Source organism: Grus americana, chromosome 1 (assembly GCF_028858705.1).
Source record: "Grus americana isolate bGruAme1 chromosome 1, bGruAme1.mat, whole genome shotgun sequence".
Lineage (NCBI taxonomy): Eukaryota > Metazoa > Chordata > Aves > Gruiformes > Gruidae > Grus > Grus americana.
In genome coordinates, this window is record NC_072852.1 from 55,113,628 (window position 1) to 55,135,946 (window position 22,319).

The 22,319-nt window shown below is 46.2% G+C and overlaps 1 protein-coding gene across 1 annotated transcript; it reads left to right on the top strand.

Annotated features, from left to right (window-relative positions):
* Window positions 1-200: 200 nt before the first annotated feature.
* On the top strand, window positions 201-22,308 carry FAM234B (family with sequence similarity 234 member B). The gene is made up of 13 exons (XM_054822343.1): window positions 201-269; window positions 6,431-6,823; window positions 7,773-7,871; window positions 10,420-10,608; window positions 12,080-12,210; window positions 12,889-13,036; window positions 13,389-13,530; window positions 14,199-14,342; window positions 17,791-17,872; window positions 18,103-18,258; window positions 18,868-18,985; window positions 19,399-19,625; window positions 20,224-22,308. Exons 1-13 carry the CDS (start codon window positions 233-235, stop codon window positions 20,227-20,229), a joined length of 1,872 nt encoding a protein of 623 aa, XP_054678318.1. The 5' UTR covers window positions 201-232; the 3' UTR covers window positions 20,230-22,308.
* The last annotated feature ends 11 nt before the right edge of the window (window positions 22,309-22,319 follow it).

Genomic DNA, 22,319 nt, shown 5'->3' on the forward strand with positions numbered 1-22,319 from the left:
CCTCACACGCAGCTCCCGGGTACGGGGATCCCCGGAGCTACCCCACCCCTCTGCCCCAGCAGAGCGAGGCCGTGCGGGCGAGGAGTGAGGCGGCCCCCGGTCCCCCACCGTGTTGAGGTGGGGAGGAGCGGGGCTCTCCCGCGGCCCCTCACGCCGAACTACAATTCCCAGCAGGCAGCGCGAATGCGCAGAGAGGGAAGGGTGGTGCGCATGCCCACTGCGCATCTCCAGCATGGCTACGGTGCTGTCCCGGGCGCTGAAGCTGCCGGGTAAGGGGTCTGTACCTGCGGGAGGGAGATAGCGACGGGCCGTGCCGAGCCGAGCCAGTCCGGGCCGCGGCACCCACGTCTGAGTCCGCCCCCGGCGGCGGAGAGGCGCGGTTGCCGCTGCCTGGGGGCGGTGGGGTGCGTAGCCATGGTGATACGGCGATGTGGGCGCTGGGGCGAAGGGGCAGGCCCGACTGCCCTGGGGGCGCAGACGGTGCGGGTGGCCTGGCGGCCTCTGCCCGGCTCCCTTAGTGGAGGGAGGGCTGCAGGGCACGCGGCAGCACCTCGGGGCTCCAGGGGCGTCGTGCGTGGCGGCGGGGGGCCTGGGCCTGGCCGCGGCCCTGTGAGGAGCCGCGTCGGGACTGCGCGGGGGGAGGCGCCGGCTCCGCAGGCCATGCGGGAGTGGGCACGGGGCTCAAGACATCCGCCACCACCGCGAGGAAACGATAGTCCCTCTCTGATCCACTCCTGGCACGTTTTGCCCCCAAAAGCCAGGTTGGGAGTTTGGTAAGTGCCACTGCAATTACTCAAGTAAATGTTTAAAGTTTGCCCACCACCTCTGCATGCCTTCAAGCCAGAGATCTTCAGCGAGATGAAAGGATATTCAAGTATAAGGGACTATTGTCTCAGGGAACCATATCTTTCAAAGATAAGGCATCCAACAAACATTCCCTTCACCAAGGAGATTAAAAGGGAATGAAAATACATTGCGAAACCAGATCTTGAGAGCATGTTAGTTGCTGTTGGATGAGCTGGAGATGGTGCCAATGCATCTGGCTGCGTTAACCCAATGGGAAAGTGTTGGCACATGGCTGCATTAACCCAATGGGAAAGTGCCTCCTGTCCCCTCCTGACAGTGTCTTGCCTTTGGGACAGCCCTGGGGCAGAGACAGGGCCCAGCTGTGCACTGCTGGGGGGAGAGCTCATTCCCAGCACCCTGCACCACTGTGGTCCCCCAGTGCCCTGGTCTGTGAAGTTGTGCTCAGTGGGCAGGTTGTACTTTCCTCCTCCATTGGTCCATGAAGATCACAGTAATGTCCTCAGGGCCCTTCCCACTAGCTCTTAGTAGCCCATACTAGGAGTCATTATTTTTTAGTTTATGTGGTGCCTGTTAGATCTCATTCCAAGAAGTTTTGTTTGCAAACCAATTTCTTCCTGGTTATATATATGTTTGTCTAAATGGGAAGGAATACGTTTTTCGTGAAGTTTATTTAGGAAAAGTGCAAACTAGTGGGTATAAGTGTGTGTACTGGGGTGTAACCACTTATACAATAACAAGTACAGATCTCTTCCAGGACCTCTGGAACCAGTGTGATCTATTTGATATCTGTTGTTGGGAGGCACTGATTTGGAAAAGAGAACAGGCCTTGCAACTGCAATTAAGAAAACAGTTCTTGCATCAGTCCTTAGGTTAAATTGCATATATCGTACCTTGTTTGTGTGGTTAACTCTTGAAAAATACAGCTTTCAACAGCAATGAGAAAGCAGAAAGCCTGTTGCTCTAGCTGTTTTTTTCCTGCTGCATCTTATTAAATTAATTACATCAATATGTGGCAACTTATCTCCCCACGGGCTTAGAGATATGTCTGCAGTACCCAGTGACTGGTGCCTGCCGCCTGCCAACTGCCACCTGGGAAAAAAAAAAAAAAGAAAAATAAACAGAACATAAAGCAAGTACAAAGGATAATGGAATCAATATGTCATCATTGGAATAACGCACTGAAAATTGTACTTGTCTAAAGTCCAAGATCTGTTCTTTTTACTCCAAAGTGAATGCAAAGAAAAATCTCTCCAGTAAGTCAAAACCAGAAAAGAGATTACAATTAATATCTTTCAAGCCATCAGCACTAGAAATGAGTATTTCATTATGAATGGGACCTGATTCCAACACAGATGCCTCTTTTCCAAATCATGATCACATGATTCATCTTTTCATCTTTGAGAGGTCACATTCTTCCACTACAATAGTTGCAAGAGCTGCCTGTGCAAAAAGTGCTATTAGGCAAATGTACAGGGGATTTTCAAAGTCATAAAGTGCAGTTTAGAGTCCTACTGCCCTTAAAGTCAATAACTTTGGGGCATTTTCTCTCTCTTCTGCCTTTGAAAACCTCCGTCTTCAGTATTTGCTTTTTTTTCCAGTGCCTGCAAAAAAAAATAATCCGGGGCAACATGGCCAGTAACTTAGCCATAGACCACGAGCAACATTTGAGTTCCTCAGATTGATTGTAACCACAGGCCACTGACTGGGAACCTCTGCCTTATCACTGATGCCATGGAAAAAATGGAATAGAATTTAGAGCAAGTCAGAACAGAAGCAGTTTATTTACTATACCTGTAGGAGAGAACACAGAGCAGCAGGGAAACCAACTTTGCTGATATGAACTCTGTCCCTGTAAAGTGAATGCAAGGTTTATGTACACTTAGAGATGCCATGCAAAAGACAGATAACAAGATGTGAGGTACACAGATCTCTTACATACACAAGGCCACAGAACTGCTTAAGGTAGGTCTGGAGTCTCTTTTCTTTAATGCATGGACTAATTTATCATGAAGGTTATGCAGTAATTATTGTTTCAGGAGATAGGGTGAGCATTTGACCAAGAGGCCAACTCTAGTCTTAGCATTTCTACTTCCCTGACAGAAAACTAAAAACTGCATGGGAGTATTGGATTTTCTGAACAGCTGATCACTTGCAACAGAGGCAGTTTTAGCTTTCTCTTGATGGACAAACTGTCTTCTCCCAGCCTGAGCCTTATTGTTGACCAGGAAGGAAAGAATTTGACTTCTGGAGCGCTTCTCAATAAATCATAATTCTCTAAATGGTGTGAGACTGCCCTTGTTTTCACACATTCTTTACTATAGTTTGTGTCTGTCTATTTATGCTTTTCTGTTGAAAAATCATTTGGGATTGATTAGTGGAAGTCAGGTGTGGTATCCCTCCTTCCCACAGCAAGTGACCGAAAACTCAGATGAAGAGTCATGTTCCTTCTGCTCTCTCTCCAGCCAGGTGAATCATGAGTTCCGTATTCTCTGCACCGCAGAAACAACCTTGGGAGGCTGGGCTGAGCACATCCTTGCGAGCCCTCCAGATGCATTCCCAAAACACCTACAGGTGGATTGTTAGGGCTCTCTCTGAACAATAGGAGATGAGTGTTTGAGTCCTCTGAGATTATATAATATGCAGTTGGGTTTCCCATGTGCTAGGTGAGTTCTCCAACAGCCTTGTTAAAGGACAGTGTCTTCCCTCCTTTTGGCTTAAAAAAACCTAAAAATCAGCAGGGCATTTTATGCCTGACCTTACTGAGTAGCTGTGCCTTGTGAGAGTGCCAACTAACCTTTTGAGGAAAGACAGGGAGAAGGAACACCAGTTTCTTGTTCCTGGTCAGGCTTAGACATGAAATAAGACTTTCATAGCTCTCAATAGATCCTTTCCTATGTAGATCACCAAAAGCTGTAAGTCATTACTCTGTAGTAGCTGTTTTCTAGCCTCTGATCTGTGGTTCTCAGCAGGAAAAGTGTTGCTGTTACAGATTGTGTGTGGTTGACATTGCTGTCGATGTTGCCAACATCTCAGTCCCTGACAGCTCAAGGAGTGGGTGAGCCATAATTTCAAGGTCCTTTCCGTCTCCTCGAGATCCAAAACAAAACTGTTCCAGATAAAGCTCATTCCCTATCAATGCTTTTAGTTGCCCCAAGGATGAACAGCACGTTTCAGTCTTCTGGGTTGACTGTCTGGAATTAAAATAATTAAACAAATCACAGTATATCTGAAGTGTAAGTATGCTGTTGAGTCGTTTTACTCAAAGCACACCAGTTTCTAAACCAGGAGCAGTCTGGTTAATGTAACTGTCCGACTTTGACTTCCCAGGCTGAATGCCATTTATTCTTGGGCCAGCAGCATTTGCTTTTCATACCACTCTGACCTGGCTTGAACTGGCACATCTGGATCTGTAGCGAGAAGCTGCAAATATGCTGCCAGCGAGTCCTCTCTGGAATTTCTTGTTTTCGCTGAGTACTCTTTCAGCAACTTGTCATTACAACCTACTGTGTAGGCATCTGGGAAGTTTACACTGCTCTGTCACTGCAGTCTCTGAGCAGAGAGCTGTGTGCCACTGAGGTTGGTGGCCTTCTGTGCTGCTCACAGGATGGAGCCAAGGTTATGAAGACTTCCTGAAGAGCCCACACTTTGAACACGTTTAGGGCAGATCTGTGTGAAACAATGCTGTGTCTCACAGGGATACACCAGGGATACACCAGACCTTCCCATTGGAATGTAGTATCCTTTAGCTGGGTGCCCTACCTCCACAAGGAACAGCTTTTTGGAGTGTGTCTGCGCACCAGATTGTTTTGATGTGAGTCTTTTTTAGAAGCCCCTAGTTCAAAAAGGAAGGGTCTGATTTATATATGTGATCTCACTGGATATCTTCATTTCCCTCTGTTCAGTGTGGGTGGGTTGTCCTGGCTGCTCCACTTAGTGTGGGGCATTTGGCCTTTAGTGGGATTGACAGTTTTTCTTAAATCCTAAAATTGACACTGAATACCATTTATAAGTGGTACTGGAAGGGGAAGTGAAGGTCCTTTTGTGGGGAAAGAAATGAGATGCACGTGCTGCAAAATTGATTCTAGATGATGCAAAATAGATATCTAGTGCATCTAGATGATGCATTAACTAGATATTACAGTACATCTGTAACTGTGAGTCTGCCTTTAACAGGAAAACCAGAAGTATGGCAGACTATCTTATGCAGGAAGAATAATCATGAAAGCCCTTAAATTTCTGCTCTGTAAAGCCTTTCCATTGTCTTAGTGTCTGAGAGTGGTTACAGCTTGCTTGTTTTTGCTTATTATTTATGCCTTGCGTGTATCGCTTCAAGCATCTTTGAGCACAAGTTAGCTCCTGTCTCGGGTCAGCTTTAGGCAAAGGGAAATGAGGCAGATATCTGGAGTAGCAAAGTCCCACCTTGGAATAGGAGAGAGACGGACTGAGACCCTGCAATCATCGGAGGAGGGGCCGTGGCTGCGTGCCAAGCTCCCTGAGACGTGATCCACCACTCGTAGCTCAGGGCAGTGAGTCTGCATGATCTCGCCTGCCCCCATGAACAGATGGCCCTGGCCTTATGCCAGTATGTATGACCGGGCTCTTGCACCTGCCCTCGTCACGCTCCCTGCGGCTGTCTAGGGCTTGGAGAAGTCATCCATGTGCCAGGCATCTGTGGGGGAGACACCTAAAGCTAAGCTAATTTCTTGTACCACCACCTGAAGGCATCAGTACTGAGTTACCTATCTCGGCAAGGGCAAGCACAAGCTGTCAGCTTTGGTGGGAGCAGGAACAGAGCAGGAGCACTGTGGTTTCCTACTGCGGAGGCTGGAGCACTCCCTCTCGCAGTGCTGAGCCATGCAGAGAAGGTGGTGTCTTAGAGGGGCAGCCCTGATCCCTTCAGACACCAGCATGTTACTGGCCCAAAAGGGCAAAATCACTTTGCCTTCATCTTCTGGGAGTTGATACCCATTTTTACCAGCGCTTCAGAGATACTATGCGCAGTGCTCTATCCTTTCTATCCCTCACGAGGCAGGACAGCAGATGTGGCACACTAGAAGGCAGCAGTGCTGCTTGGACCAGGCAGGAGGAGCAGGGGAAAAATGAGTTGCAGGAGGAGACCCCCTCAGAGAACAGGGACTACAAGTGAAGAGGGTCTATGTTGGGATTAGAGGCTGGCAAAGGCTGAAAGAGTTCAGAGTCGGAAGTCAAGAAAGTGCTGTGGTTTAGGTACTCAGAGCGTTAAGCATGACTTCATGTCAGTGTGTCTCATTACCAAACAGGAAGGTATTAGAATTAAATCAGCCATGAATTATATATATATATGACACACACATATGTGTGTGTGTGTATATATATGCATATAGATATTGGAAAGAAAATGTCCGCATGTTTTCTCCTGTAGCTGCTACTCTGAAACATGGACAAACTCGGTCTCTTCTCTCACACCTCTCACTTGGATCCATGCAAAATGCAGACTGTGCTGTTGTCCCTTCTGCATCACATTCCACTGCAGCCTTTTTTCCACTGAGATCCTGTAAAAGCGAGGAACTCATGCTTTATTGTCTCTCTTTTGTCTCTCTTTATTGTCTCTCTCTTTATTGTTTCTCTCCATCTCTTTCTCCAGGAAAGAAGAGCCCAGACCTCGGGGAATATGATCCCCTCACTCAGGCTGACAGTGATGAAAGTGAAGATGACCTGGTACTCAATATCCAAAAGAATGGGGGCGTCAAGAATGGGAAGAGCCCCCCTGAGGAGGTGCAGGACCCTGACTCTGATGTGGAGGTTGGGATGACAAAGCAGCACACGTCAGAGAGCGCGCCTGAGGGTTATCCTGCAGAGACGGCTGGGAGTTTGGAGCAGAAGGCTGCTCCCTCCCTCATGCCATACCTGCGCACAGCGATCTTTTTGCTCACTGTGGTGATCTCGATGATTCTTGTGTTGGTGTGCGCATTTCTAATTCCCTGTCCCCCTAGAGACTTGCATAACACCTGGAACCGCGACCTAGGTCAGGGAGCAGGTGAGAAAGCCCCAGGAACAGCATCTGGCACGGGGGAGGTGGCAGCTCCCAGGCTGGGCATCGGCGGGAGAGACCTATCTGGGAGAGCCAGGTCGGAGCAGAGGCCCTTCCTCACCACTGCAGATGCTCCGAGGTAATAGACAGGCAGCTGTGTCCTGCTCAGTCTTCAAGCTGAGGCCTGTGAAATCTGGCATCAGTAGATAACAGTGCCAGAAAGTCTTGTTTCGGTCAACACCAAAAAATTCTTGATTTCCCCCATCCTGCCTTTTTGTCTGGATGGTGCATTCTGTTCCAGATGGAGATGGCCCAGCCCACTTTAAAACATAGCACCTCCCTTTCTACATCCTGGGTTTCACCAGCACCTCCACACTGAAGTGTGTGGATGTGTTTGGCAGGAGAGAGAGAAAAGTCTTCATGTCTCCTAACTGGCTTAACTAACCTTATTTCTTTTGTCGTCTTGTCCTGCTTGAATCTGTAAATCAACATTCGGGATCTTTTGTCATCCTATACGGGCCACTGGTAACATTTCTAAAGTATCTCCCATTCTGACTTCTGCAGTAAAGTAACAGTGGTTTGTGAAATAATTTCTGCCAGGTCTAGATATGTCTCTCCCTCCTTGCTTTCTGCCCCGGCTTCCAAATCTAAGCCTTTCATAACATATGCGGCTCCAACATCATCTCAGGAAGTGAAGTGGGAAGCAGAAATCTTTTTCTGTTAGCTCCTGCATTTTTCCCTTTCCTTTCTCTGACCCAGATGCTACATTTCTGCCTTTCCATGCAATGAAAGATCTTGCCGTGGTATGAGCTGCATGGCATTGATGGTTCCCTAGCATACTCTGTGAGGCTTGGCTGTCCATGAGTCTTTTCTGGGCCAGCCCTGTTCTCCCAGTGTGGAATATGGGCTGGGTAGCCTTTTTGACAAGTGCAGTGATTCTCTGTGACTGTTGCAGGTGGTGTGTTATCCCCTCTGGAGCTGTGTGATGTGAACGGCGATGGGCTCCCTGACATCCTCATTGTCTTCACTGCTTTGATGAATGCTAGCGTCATGGGTAAGCACTGCAGCTCCTTTCCATTCCTCTTTCTGTATATGTCAGTACGGACCTTTGCATGTTTGTCTTACGCATGGGAAGAGTTCCTGCCGCTGCAAATCCATTCCATTGCTCTTTTCAGAGTTCCTTAAAATGGCTGGTGTACTGTGCCTGTGCTTTGTCATGCTGCTTATCATTTTCATTGCAAGCTTGTGCTCCCATAGCTATTGAGTCAATGTCATCTGTTTCCCCTTATCTCATCTTGGGGCAAGTCCATCTCTTTGTCCTGTATTTGTGCACACTTGGTTTAGGGGCAGAGAAAAAACAATTAGAAAGCACTGATCTACAAATAGCAATTGGAAATAAGGTGGGGGTTTTCCCCCCTTGTTATCTCTCACAGCCCTTCCTAAAGGAGCTCAGTCTAACTACCTCCATTTTACAGGCACAGAGATGGAAGCACAGAAAAGTGGCGTGACAAAGGTCACAAATGAGATTCAGTGGTAGAGTCTCAAGTCTTCCCTGATCTGTGGTCCAGTGTCCTGGTCATTACCAAGGGTAGTTGGCAACAGGAACAGTGATGGCAGAGCTGACTGTTGAGCGCACTGGTTCTTCTGAACTGGCCAGTTGCTTGCCAACAGGGAGCGTTAGGGATTTTTTTTTAGAGCAGCTGTAGGTTGGTGTTGCAGGAAACACCCTCACCTTGCCGCCTTTTCCTCCAGGTCACTCCATATACTTTCCACGCTCCAAATCATTGTTAATTCACAGATAATAGACTCACTGGTGGTGGGGAAGCTACTGTGCCTGGCTGTTTAGCAGTTATTGCCCTGTTTTCTCCTCCTGGCTGTTTTTGCTTTCTCTGTTAACCCTCACACCCCTCAGGTAACAGCAGCAGCCTGCTGATACTTCCCACCGTTATACAGGGGCTGCCAAGTCCAGCGGCATGTTATTGCACTGGGCTTCTGAAGTTCTGGAGGTTCCCAGCTGCTTGCTGCACTGTGTCTGCCCAGCCTGGCATCACCTGAGATTATGTGAATCTATTCAGTCTCAGAGCCATTTTCAGGGAGCAAGCATACATTGCACAGCCTGAAGAGAACTCTTGTCAGAGCAGAATGCCTTGGCTCTTCAAAGAGCAGGGTAATAAAAATATAGGCAGAAGATAGGGAAAACATTATAGTTAGAAGATGGGGAAAAAAAGAGGGAGATACTGTTGATGTAAAGGCTGCATGCATTCAGTTTGTAGAAGTTGTCCTTGTGTTCTGTATTTTGCCATTGCATTGTATTTATCTTTCATCGCAGACACGTGGACAGTTCTCAGCATGCTCTGAATGGAACTGATCATACCTAGCTGCATCCTGGGCTATAGCTATGCTGGAAGACAAAAAGCAGCCACTAAAGCAGGTGTAAGCACATCACAATCCTAAATTCACATAGCTGGACATCAGCACTCCTGTAGCTTGTGCTCAGAGCATTCACACAGTATCCAGTAGAGATAAGCTTGGGATAGGTACCTGATGGAGTAAGCTGTGACGTTGTTAGCTGGTTCTCCAGCTTGTATGTACAACAGCTGTGAACTGCATTCAGGAGTTCGTTGTTCTTGGTCCTTGGCCAAGCCAATGAAGAGAACTCGGGCTGGAGTAATCCCTTAGCCTAAACCAGATGATTTTCAGTTTGAGAAGAGAGTGAGTTTGACTTAGAGAGTGAGCTCAGACTTGTTTTTAGCCTGTGGCCCGGATATGCCCTTTGTGTAGTCAGGTCACGTGTTTTGCCAGTAAGACAGAAGTCGACTGGGACTGTTGTTATCTTGAAATGTATAGGAGTTAATCTTAAATTGTGATATGAGCATAGCAGGTGGAGATTACAGTATCCACAATTATACTGAGGGCAGGCTGAGCTAAAAGTTGCTCAGATTCGGAATCACAGCCAACAGGCAATTGAAACAGCACAGAGCGCCTTTTCTCACAATTATTTTGTGCTAACCAGTGAATTAGGAAAAATCCCCTGCATTGATTGTGTTCAATATGTTTTTCACAACAATAAAACTAACTTGGAAAATGAAGGAAAAAGTTCTCAGATTGCCAATCACCTTCTGCTGCCCCAGAATTACAGAGAACTCGGGACTTTCACATGAGGTGGCATCTGCCTTGGGAATCACTTAAGGTTTCCCCTCAGTGTCTTGAAGGAGAGGGGATCAGAATGATCAGTCTGGTTTGACAGCAGTATGTTTTACACCAGCAAGTCAGCACAGTTGAGCAAGTTGTCCCCAGGATCTTCATTCCTGTGTCCCCAGCTGACCACATTTCTTGCTGTGAGCTCAGGTTCAACCTCCATGATTGTCTGCGCTGTTGGCTGACAGCCCAACTTGTCTGGAGATCGCTGTTAGGCTCTGCAGGCAGAGAGACTCAGCCTCGGGGTGGGTTTTTACCTGTGTTTTCAGGCAGTGCGGATGTTGCTGGCTTAAGCCACTCAGCTCCAGGAGCTACAGCTGGAACTCAAGTGCAAAGACCAAAGGCAGCATGGACATAGCCTCTGATGCCAAGGGATTTCACTCACTCTCTCCTGCTTCCTCCAGGTGTTTCTAGGCCCTCTGTAACTGTGGTGGCCCTTTCTGGTATGAATGGCAGCACCCTGTGGTCAATCCAGCTTCCGGAGGAGACTCGGAGTGTACAGTGCAAAGGCCTGTCACTGGGGGCACCTGCAGAGCCTGTCTGCCTTGTTACAGGAACATCGAAATTCCTCAGCCTTCTCAGTGCCTCCACAGGTAGAGTCAACTACCAGCATATTAGAAGTGTGCTACTGCTTTCCTCTTTTCTTTAAAGGACTGATAAGCATGAATGACTCAGTGCTGGCAGTTCATGGTGGCTGTTATCTAGTGACACGCAGGAAAGGGTCAAAGCACTAATGAGTTTCTAGTTACACAGGGTAAGAGAGAATCCAAACCATTGCTGCTTTGTGGCAGCATCTTCATCCTACCATTTCCGAACATTTCAAAGTGTTAATCTAATCCTGTAGCATCCCCATGGCAAAAAGGATATGTAAGGTCTGTTCTCATCAGCGTTGAGCTGTTAGTACAACTCAGCACCTACCTAACAGCACTGAAAAGCTGAACACCATTCTTGAAGAAGTTATGTCAGGACGTGTGCTACAGCCAGTAAAATTCCCAGAGAAATCAGGCCCATAGAAGAATTTATTAGATGTGAATGAATATTGCATTTTTAATCACTTGATCATGTCCACCTCCATTCTCTGATTGCTGTTTGTTCTACCACGTTAATTCACTGGCAGAAATATTCATAGGTAGGTATAGGGATGTTTTTCGAATCAGAACAGGGAATGGAGAGATACAAGAAACCTTGGGTTTAAGTGGCAGATCCAGTTAATGAGCAGCGGCACTTAACCTTTCAAATGCTTTTAGGGACCAGCTTACTTGCACCGTGTTTGCGTGGTCAGGACCACAAACTGTTTCCTTTGGCAGCAGTAGCTGTGTTAGTAACGTGCACAAGTGTTTGCACATCTGGCCGTTGGTTTCCTTTGTCATGCAGGAGCAAACTCTGTCTTAAACAGCAGCAGCAGAAAAGCATTTCTAAACTCTGATTGAAAAAGCAGAAGTGTTGGCAAAAGCATCATGGAAAAGTAAAGGCATTGAATTTCATTTTGCCTTTTTTGGGTGTTTATTTGCCAATTCGCAAATCAGGTTTTACTGAGTTTCCAGCTGGGTTCATGCTGGACTGCTGAACCATTTGACATCATGTCTGCTAACATGCATTCACCCTGAGGTGGAATAAGCATGCTATGCTGGAGTGGCTATTTGCTGCTGGGAATTTAACTGAGACACAGATTTGCACTTTGAATATCAGAACTGCCCATCTGTTCCCTTGCCTGGCATCTACCTACAGGCTTTACTGCTGGCTGAGGAAAACAACTGCTGTCCTGCAGAGCAGCACTCTCATTTAGGTTCTCCTTCCAAGAGTGAACCTCAAATATTCTCTGCTATTTCAGGAATTGTTCTGGGCTCAGGTCTTTCTAGTCAGATGCTAAGAAGGAAGCACAGCAGGACTTGAGGCATGACACTGCAGCCTGCCCCAGTTTGTAGGCTTCTCTTTCCTCCTCTCAGAGAATGGGAGAAACAACTTATCTTGCTCCCTCCTTCAAGAAGGTTTTGTGGAACCCTCTGGGGATGTCCACTGGTTCCCCAAGTGTTGCAGGTCTTTTTCATCCTATTCTTCCCACAGGCAAGACCATCTGGACACTGAACTCCATCCACCTTTCAAGTGGGATCCTGGCTGCACCAGCTGCAACTCTTCCGGATGTAGATGGAGATGGGATTAGGGATATTGTTGTTCTGGCTCTCAAAGAGACACAGGTACAGTATATCCCTGCTCAAGGTTTGAAAGGACCTTGACTTCTAGAGGAGAACAGGAAGCCTGATGTGGAAAGGCTATAACAGGAGCTACAGGAGTCCTTAATTTTCATTCCCTTAGATTTCCCTGAAAAGCACCCTTTTTCTTTCAATAGGTCAGAGCAGTGAGATCAAGCAATAATGACACTACCTGCGTTTCTTGTCAGCTGGAAATGAGCAGAAGGGTCATTATTTACCCCTGGCTGAGACTTGAGAATTATCTGTTTCTGTTCAGTCAAGGCTTGGTTTGAAGTGAGTGTTTAGCAGCAGTGTAGGGAGCCATGTTGAGATAGATCTCTGGAGAAAGGAGCATTCAGCTTATCCAAAAGAAATACTTGTGTGATTCTTTCAGATGCAGATTTCCTCTATGCTCATCCCTCCCCACAATTCTAGCATTAATGTTGTTAGAGGACTTCAGGTTTTTGAAGTCCCTTCCATCTTTGATGCATTTGCAGTCAAGAGAAAAGCACGAATGTAAGACTCCTAGGAAGCCAGACTAAGCAAAGAGAAAGAGACCACTAGCTAGACCTTGCTGTGGGGGAAAAGAGCAATGGAGCTTCATGCTGTGGAGGCCGGGGAAGGTTCTGAGAGCACAAGTGCATGAAAGCACTGCTAAAATTCTCTACATCTCTCCCTTTGCAGCCTGATGTGTTTTTCATCTTGGTGTCAGGAAAGACTGGGACTGCTTTGGGTGGGCCTGTGAAGTACAGCACCAATGGAGAAGGGAAAGTGATTGGCCCCCAAGTCCACATCACCAGCCGTGGAGCCATCTACATCCTGTTTGGTTTTGGTAAGATGCACTTTGTCTCTTCAGCACTTCACCTTGCCGAGAAAACATTCATTTTACCTAAAATGGTCCAGAGCATCCCTGGGATATTTCTACCATGCCTTGTGCTGTAAAAGCTAGGAGTAGAGGGCATGGGAACGAGTCTTACTGCCATGGTGTGGAAAAGTGCAGGAGCACCAATACCTGCTAGTCTGGAATACCTTGGAGTTTCCCAAAGGCACATCATGCCAGGGAAGTGCCAGCTCTGGGCATTTCTTTGCCTTCTACCACATCTGCAGTGGTCCCAAGGACCCTGCGTGCTACTAGGGAGTTAACTTTTGCAGGCAGGACTCTTCATCTTTATTCTTCTTGGCAGGTAATGTTCAAGCAGTTGCCCTGAGGGATATCTTTACCCAAGCCAGAAACCGGGACAGCTTTCCTGCAATGCTGCAGCAGGAGGAGCCGGAGTGGGAAAAGCGCAGATCTGTCAACCTGTCGGAGCTCATTGACATTTACAGGTAGGAGATGGACTTGTCATCTTGCTTCTGTTGGGAGAGGAATGGGAGGGTAGGCACCTCTTAGTGCTCCTAGAGGTGGTCCCTTCAACTTCAGTGCTGTCCTTCTTTTCATTGTCCAGTTGATAACAGTACTCTGGGGAACCCATTGCTTCCTCCCTGTCCTGTGGTGTCCTAGCAAAAGAAGTGCAGACTATGATAAAAGGGAGTCCTTTGCTTCTCTTCCTCCTTGTTCCTTTCTTTCACCTCCTATACATACCTGGAGAGGGGGGGGAAGGTGTTCCCAACTAATGGAGTCCCTTTAGGAAGTCCAGTCTGTGTACAGCATTGCAATCCTGGATTTCTCAGCTCTTTCTCTACTGCCAAATTGTGGTCAAGGTCAGCCTGGATAGGAATAAAGGAAGGAAACAAATGTGAACCTCCAAACACCACGCTTTTTGTAGTAACTCAAGATGTTCAGAAGACCCCACACCTGAATTTAGCGCACTTATCTGAGGAACCCCCAAAGGAAGCTTAGCTCCATCACTGGGGAAAAGATGTGCTTCTCCAAGAATAGTTCAGATCTTAGGTAGGATGAATTGCCATCAGGCAATGCCTGTGGACAGGCAGCTGATGCTGAGATGTGCAGTTACAAGCCTAGGAATCTCCTCTCTGCTTTCCATTTGTCCCAGTGGGGGTGTTGACTTCCTGCAGACAATGAAAACACCTGACACAAACTGCAGCAACCTGCTCATCACAACCAAAGAGGGCTTGATCCTACTGCGGGGACAGGACCTGGAGCCACAGTGGACCCTGGAACTGCAGAACATCAGCAGGTTACATACTGGGAACATTTTTCTGTCCTATTTCTTCATGTACCGTTTCCTGCCTTTCACTTGTAAGCACATGTGGTCCTTAGAAAGCAATTGAGAAGAATTCTCGAAGTCTGCAGAGAAATCTAAGAACTGGAGGTGTACAGATGCATCGCTGAGGAAGTGAGTAGGGCAGGGGCAGGGGGAGCAAGGAACAGAAGGCTGGAAACCTGAGCTGTGTGCGAGTGATCACAAATAAGGGCCTTGCTTCAAGTACCCAACATTGATGTCATGGGAGTGTCATGGCATTGGAATTCAAAGGATTACTGGTGTGTGATTCAGCCCATCTGCTGTCCAGGGCTGCCCCTTGCCAGCTCAGTGGAGAGGAGCAGTTGCATTAGTGATGTTATTTAGAGAAGGTGTCTGAGTGTGGCCTACACATCTTAATGTTCCTTGAAAGTTGAAGATGAGCACTCTGATGGCAGTCAGCACACCATCTATACTAAATGTAAACCTTAAAATAATACTGCTCATCCTCTGATTTCACACATGGAAATTAAATAATTTGCCAGATCTCATGGGTTGATAATGACCAGCAATTTCAGCTTGCCCAGTATTAAATATTTGCAAAGGGCAGTTGAGGGAAATTATGTAGGAAACAAATTGCTTGCTCTGCTATCTAGAGGAAAGAAAGCAGCTCTCCATTCAGTGTTACCTGACTGTCAAGAGCATCTATAGGAAGAAGGCATTGGAACTTTATTAAGCAAAAAAAAATCAGTGTTCAGCTAGGTTTGATATTCAGGTAATGTCCACATTCTTGAGGGCTGATGGGTGACATAAGCAATGGCTTTAGGAATGGCTTATGGTTAGTTGATCTTGCTGTTGGGAAAGGAGATGGACTAAAAGTGTTTTGAGCCCAGAGTCTGCAGGCTTCTGGATGTGTCTGGGGTCTAATTTAAAGGGTGTGTACTGACTAAGCAAAGCCAGTTCATAGATGCCGTAAAATCAGTTATACACAGGAAATTTCTAAATGGACCCATAAATGAATTGGAAAATTTCTATGGGTTTAAATCAAGAAGGATTGAAAACTGCTTTATTTGCTCCATTCACAGAAGCACGGTATGATAGAGGTTGGAAGGCACCTCTGGAGATTGCCTAGTCCAACCTACCTGCTCAAGCAGGCTCAGCTAGAGTAAGTTGCTCATGGTTGTGTGCTGTCATGTTTTAAATATCTCCAAGGATGGAGATTGCACAGCCTCTCTGGGCAACTAGTATTCCAGGTTGCTGCACTTCAGCCCTGTTTTTTCTGGTTCCGTGACCTCCCAAGGGACAGGGTACACTGCATGTACAGGAGCTGCCGGATAGGCATTGAAAAATAATGAAAGCAATTCTTGTTCAAGGCCACTGTGCTAAAGTCCTGGGACTGCCTGTTGTCTCGGAGTTAAGAGAGATGAAATCTGGTAGGCTGAATATATTTTGGACAAGCATTTATTTACGAAGGTTGTTTGGGGTTTTTTTAGGACCTTGAGAAGTTCGTGTAAGCAACATAGGCTGGGGGACAAATTCAGCTCAGGGGTGTCACCACAATGTCAAACAGACCGAAACCCAGTTCCTCGTCAGACAAAGCTTAGAGAGCCAGCTGAGAGTTCCCTTTTCCTGGGTAAACCTGCCCCAAGCACACCGCTCCAGCCAGGCAGACTGAGACCAGCCCTTTGGGAACAATCTCCAAGAAAAACAGCCTGGCTGCTGCAGACGTGCTGCATTTCCAGATAGCTTTTGACAAGATCCCTGGAAAACCATAAAGGAGAATCAGTAGTCATAAAACAAGGGCGAAGTTCAGAGACCATGAAATTGAGTAAGCAGTTGAAAATTGTGTTGTAAATGGGTGTTTCAGATGAGAGAGGATTAATAGCAGGTTGCTGTGGGGATTACTGTTGGGCAGGAATAATTACTAGCTTTCTGGTTCATTTGAGAAAGTGCCCAAGGGATTTTTCAGTTGATTGGTAGCATCTAAAATACATATGTCTGTCTGCATTCAGTTTGTGGGATCTGCCGCTAACTATAACCCATAAGGGACATGAGAAGAGGTACCTTAGGAGATGTTTTAAGTTTGTGCCCATAGAACTGCTTGCTACTTCCTTTTGCCAGTGGAGAGCTTTCAGGCTATAGGAATGTCCCATGATACTGCATTGAAAGCATTGGTTCTGGTTGCCCAAGGTGTCTGTAAAGCTAATGTCATTGTTTGATGTAGTAAGTATAAATAGTCAAACCACTGCTGTACTGTGGCATTGCTGTTCAGGAGCCATTCTGGTGTGCATGTTTTAAAGGGGAAGCTGGAAAAAATTGGAGAAAAGGGCTAGAAAAAATGCTTTATCATGGAAGATTTAAGTCAGTGGGTTAATATGATCAAAGAGAAGCCTGAGAGGTGTGCATAAGTAATGGGAGCTAACAGGCATTTGAATCTTGCCATAGCAAGAACAAGTGCCTTGGAGCAAAAGTCATTCATGTTCAAGGAAATGAAAATGCAGGCATGTTTCTTTAGGTGAGATTAATCATTAGAACTGACTGTCACGAGAAGCGATTAATTATCTCATCTTTGTATTTCCGTAGCAAGCCTCATGGCTGGTAGACCTAGATAAAATCAGCCTACTGATACTTGGTTAATTGAGTGAAATACAGCAATCTGTCATAAAGAAGATGAGGGAGGACATATTCTGATGATCCTACTTTGCCATAAAATCTCTGATTCTGTGAATGTTTGAGGAATCCTTTGTGCTTATTTAGAACCTTGTGTGTAGGTGTGGTGAATTTAAGGAAGACAGAGATAAGACTCAGGAAGCCAAAGGCAAGCAAGATGGTTACAAAACAGTTACAATGAGAGATATTCAAGTAATAGTGTTATGTCACCCAGAAGGGAGAAGATGAGAGGGGACTTCATTTAAACTGCTGAAGGTTATAAAAAGGCTTATAAAACCGCCAGCAGTAAGAAAACAAAGAATCATGGGCTGACATTAATGGTGAGTATATTAAGAGCCATTTCACACAGCTAAGGCAGCCTGGAAACTTTCAGCAGGAGGTCAAATCTGCCGATGCATTTTGAAAGGGCTGGGTAATTTTTTATGACCACAGCAAAACTGTACAGGTTTTCATGCTAAGGAAAAAATAATACAAAGTCATGTCACAGGGTGATAAACATGTCTACCCAGCCTAGCAAGGGATGCCACCCACACAGACAACTGAAGAATGGCTAACAAGCGCCATGGGCTGCTTGATCATTTTTCATTTTTCTGATCCACCAACAAATGGTTCCTGACAATCAGAACAGTTCTGAGTGGATGAAAGATCTTACTTAGCATGGCAAATCCTGCCTTTTTAAGAGGCAGAATGGAGGATGAAAGCAACTGTGCTGCCTCCATCTGAAATCCCTGTTTTTCTGCCATGGGGCTGAGTGTTTCTTTTTCCAAATTTGCAGCCAGCCTGTACCAGGTTACTTCGGTGCTGACCAAACTCTGGACTTCATGCTGCAAGCACAGACTGGAGATGGGAACAAAAAGGTAAAGCAAGTGAAGACAAGGGGGACAGTGGCAGCATAGAAATGAGAGAGGTTGGGTAGAAAGGGACAATCATTCCCTGCTCCTCACTCTTCCCATTTCTGTGGCTAATACTTATCACTGTGTGGCCACAGACATGAAAGGGAACAGCACAGGCCATGCCACTGCAAGCGGGCTCTCTGTACACCCACACCTGGACACCCATTAATGCTAGATTTCTACCCTCCCTTGAGGTGGTGGTCATAGACGGCAAATCCGGCCTCCCTGTTTGGAACCAGCAACTCCCATGGCAGAAGCAACAACTCGATGCACTGTCAGTCATGACTTTGGACAAGATGTCTGTTTTTCTCTTCTGGGCTGATGAAGCACAGCCTGTGTTACAAAATTTGGTGAGCAAGCATCCTTTCTTCACTTTGAGGTTTCTCTGTGAGGCAAATATAGTCTCTGTCTTTTATTCCTAATGTAATCGAACGTGAAACCTGCCATATAAGAAGGCTATCGGGGACATCTTTTCCTCTTGCTTTGTCACTCTGACTTCTCTGAGCCTGAACACAAGAGTTTTTGTGTGCAAATTCTTCACCAGAAAGCTTTATTGACACAAAGTTTGTGTCCACAAAACCCAAAACTTTCTACGTGAATTTTATTTTTTTATGCAACACTGAGATATTTTTACTGCAGATTTGTTCTCGGTCCCAGAACACTGCTTCTCTGCATGCAGGCACACAAGTCAGCCTGGAGATTCAAAATTCCAGACTGTAGCTTTGCCCATCAAGCTGGCTTTGACAGAGACAGATCTGAACCTTACCAAACAGAAGTTGTGGAGCAAATTCTGTTTTAGAAAAAAAAAACTTTGCAGGATTTCATCTCTGTAAAACCATAGAGTTTTTGATTCTCTGATCCATGTAAAGACAGCGCTGTGTCAGAAAACTTATTTCTTTTGCAAAGCTAGACTCCTTTTTGCGAGCCAGCTCGTTTTTGTCTGTCCTTCGTTCCAACAGCAACCTAGTCCCAGACCTGAGTACCCAAGGCTGCACCACCTCTATCTCCTCCATCCTGTTTTTCCTACCGTCCTTTTGGACCTCACCAATGCAACAGACAAAGTCATTGCTTCAGCAGGTGAGTACAAATGGAGCAGAAACTACCTAGGCTATAATATGGAGGGAGAAGTAGCCGTGAGAAACAATGGGGTGTAGTTGTGCCTTTAAAGGTAGCATGTGAGGTCCACCACACATAGGCCAGCATGGGAAATAAGATTCATCTTCCTCCTGAAAGAAGGTCCTGTCCAACCCCTGCTTTGCAAATAAAAGACCCATCAAGTTTCTTGCACATGTTTAGGCAACAAAAGGTCTGAGTTTGATTTCACGCATGTTTTACCCCAGGAAGTTGCCTAGTACATGCAATTGTAAAGTCACACTGAATATACCCTCAATCCAGTGGACGTTTTGACCAAGTAAAGTAAGATTTCTTTTGGAAGAAACGTAATCTTTTACTCTTCACCAATATTTTCTCTCCCTTTTCTGATGGACCAGTTGGAATTAATGATCTCCAGAAGGATGCATTTCACATCACTGTGACAACAACTGCAACCTCTGAAAAACAGCCAGGCTTTCTCTCGGTCAGCAAGCTGGGCCTGAAGTGGGCCATGATGAGTCAAGGCAGAATGGTGTGGCTAAAGGACAGCACCACTCCCAAAATCAGCCGTGGAGAAGTGAGGCGATTTCTTGCCCGGCTGAAATTTGTTGACTTTCCTCAGAAGGTGAGCTTGTGCAGAAATACCTCATGAAGTCCAGGCCTTTGAAAACATAGTTGAAAACATAATCTCTTCCCTACAGACACAGTTAGGTGCTCTTTGGGATGCAAAGAGACTGGTGGGATGCAAAGAAACTGTTAACAAGATGACTGGCATCCCCTTTGGGCATAAGCTGGACAGATTGTGAGGCCTAGTTGTACTTTGGCAGTTGGACAAGGAGGGGGATCTTAGAAAGAACCAGGGATGGTGATGCTAAGGGACTGACGGACTTGCAGAGGGAACAGAGAGGTGGGACAGAGATCACTTGTTTTGACATGGGCAAACAAGGGTCCTCCATATAGTGATGCCCGGGTTCAATTCATAGAATCATAGAATCTTAAGGTTGGAAAAGACCTCTAAAATCATCAAGTCCAACCATCGACCCAACACCACCATGTCTACATAGAACCATAGAATCTTAAATTGCTGTTGCAATCTATGCTGTTAATTCAAATGCTGTTGAATCTTAAATTGCAGTTGCTGACCTGTGAATTACCACTTTTCTCTACCAGACTGGATGATAATAGGATTTGGCTTCAGTTTTTGTTTACCTTTCCTTCTCCAGCTCTAGCCTTGTGGTTCCTCATTTTGGTTGGACCTGTGACCTGTATGGGGAATATGGGAAGCTGCTCTGTGGATCTTCAGGAAAACTGCTGTGTACAAGGAATGGGGGCTAAAAGCACTTCCCCTTTCTTCACCTCTCTGGGGAATGCTGCTGGAGGCAGGTTTGTCCTAGGCAGACCTGTGCTGTACCAGAGGAACCTTGTTCAGCGTCTCCCCCTCCATATGCCGTTCTTGCATGCTTCCTTCCAGGTAACGTGGAAATGTGAATTTAGAATTTATATACATATATATTTATATATATATAAAAAGCCAAGTTTTATTTATATATATATATATATGTGTGTGTATCAATTTATACAATATATGTATATTTTTTTCTATGTTTAATTTATGAACGAGATTTAGGACACTCCTTTTTATGTCCAAACAGTATTCCCAGGCAGTCAAACAAGCTCTAGGCCTAGAGTGGGCCATCATGACTCAAGGCAGCTGGTGTGGCTAAAGGATATCACCTGCTTTAATCTTTATATTTTTGGAGAGAAGCCTCTGTCTGGCTCCTGCAAGGCTAGTCTTTTCTACAACCTTTTCTGTGCTGTCAGCCCTCTTTTCCATTCTGACACCAAACTCACAAACAAACTAGTTCTCTGGCTGAATCACCTGATCTAGAGAAGGATGGTCCCCACAGCATTTGCCAGTTCTTGCACTTGTATATTTCTTTTCCCAATCCCAAGTTCAGGATAGGTTCTTCATGTGGGTGACGTAGAAGTGAAAGGTTCATGTCTTACTTCTATCTCCTCTTCATCCATCCCTAAGCTTTTTATGTCACTGTATGTCACACTCAAAGTGTCACTTTGAGTAACGTCACACTGCTGTCCAGTGGGCTGAGTCCCCCTTTTAGGATAGATTCCCAGCACATCACCACTGGCACTGTAAAGATCACACTAGATCCAGTCACAGCAAAGCTGATTCTCACACCACTGCTTCAGGGTTTAGGGGCTCAGGCAGAGGCAGAACCAGAAAGCTGTTCCGTGCTTTTTACCCCTATTCTGAGCTCAACTTCACCATTCGCTTGCCAGCCCAGCCCTCTGCAGTTCCAGGAGGAACAGACCACCCCCAGGGCACATTTTGCTCACCACATGTTTAATGCTTTGAACTGTGCCTCTGAGCGTGCCATCAGTCTTCTCTGTTGTAGTTGCAGAGCATCTACATGAGTTTTCTTGTAATAGAAATGACCATGTAAAAAAGCAACCGCTTTGGTGCTCCAGCAGGTCCCCACAGTGCAGGGCAACAACATAGTTATGGTTTTGCCTGGTATGCCTTTCTAGGTCTGACTTTTGACATTAGGCAGAGATGAGGATTGTGAAGGACTCCTCTGTCCTCCTGCTGGCACACACCCTTCCAGCCTTCCCACACGTCCCTGTGAGTGGTGAGGTGACGGCAGGACTTTGACCCTCCCTCCAGATGGATACATCCACCATGGGTTCATTCTCCTGGGCTCTTGACTTCTCCCCTTGCTATATCACCTTCTCTCTTCTCCATCCCTGCATCTCCATATAAAGCTTCCAGGATAGCCCTTCAAGGATTAGCTGCAAGCCCCGAGGCTGGTCCTTGGGCCCTGCTCTCTTCGTGTCAGAGCCTGTGAACAGTTTGTATATGGTTAATGGTATTTTTGTGTAAATAGCTTTGTATATATTAGCACAACTGTAGCAGTGGCTCTAGGCCTGGCATTTTCCTCCAGACAGGGGTTAGTGTTTATAATATATAGTCAGTTAATACAGCTGCATAATAGGGACGGAAAGTCAGGACCGTAACATACGAGGATTAAACAGGAGTGTCCGTTCCCTCCTGTCTAGCCACCACCTTGCTGGGAAAGGTGAAGCGGCTGTTACCTGAAGTAGTTACTCTCCCGAGGTTCTTCCTGAGAAAACTGATATTCCAGTGCAGTGATGTTAGCTCCTCCGTAATGTGAATTCAATCTGCCCGCACACACACACATCCCCACTGTGAATAAAGAGTCTGTCTGTATATTGTTGGGAAAATGTATTTGAACTGTGAACTGCAGTGGAGCAAATAAATACTGTGTACAGCATCAGTGTG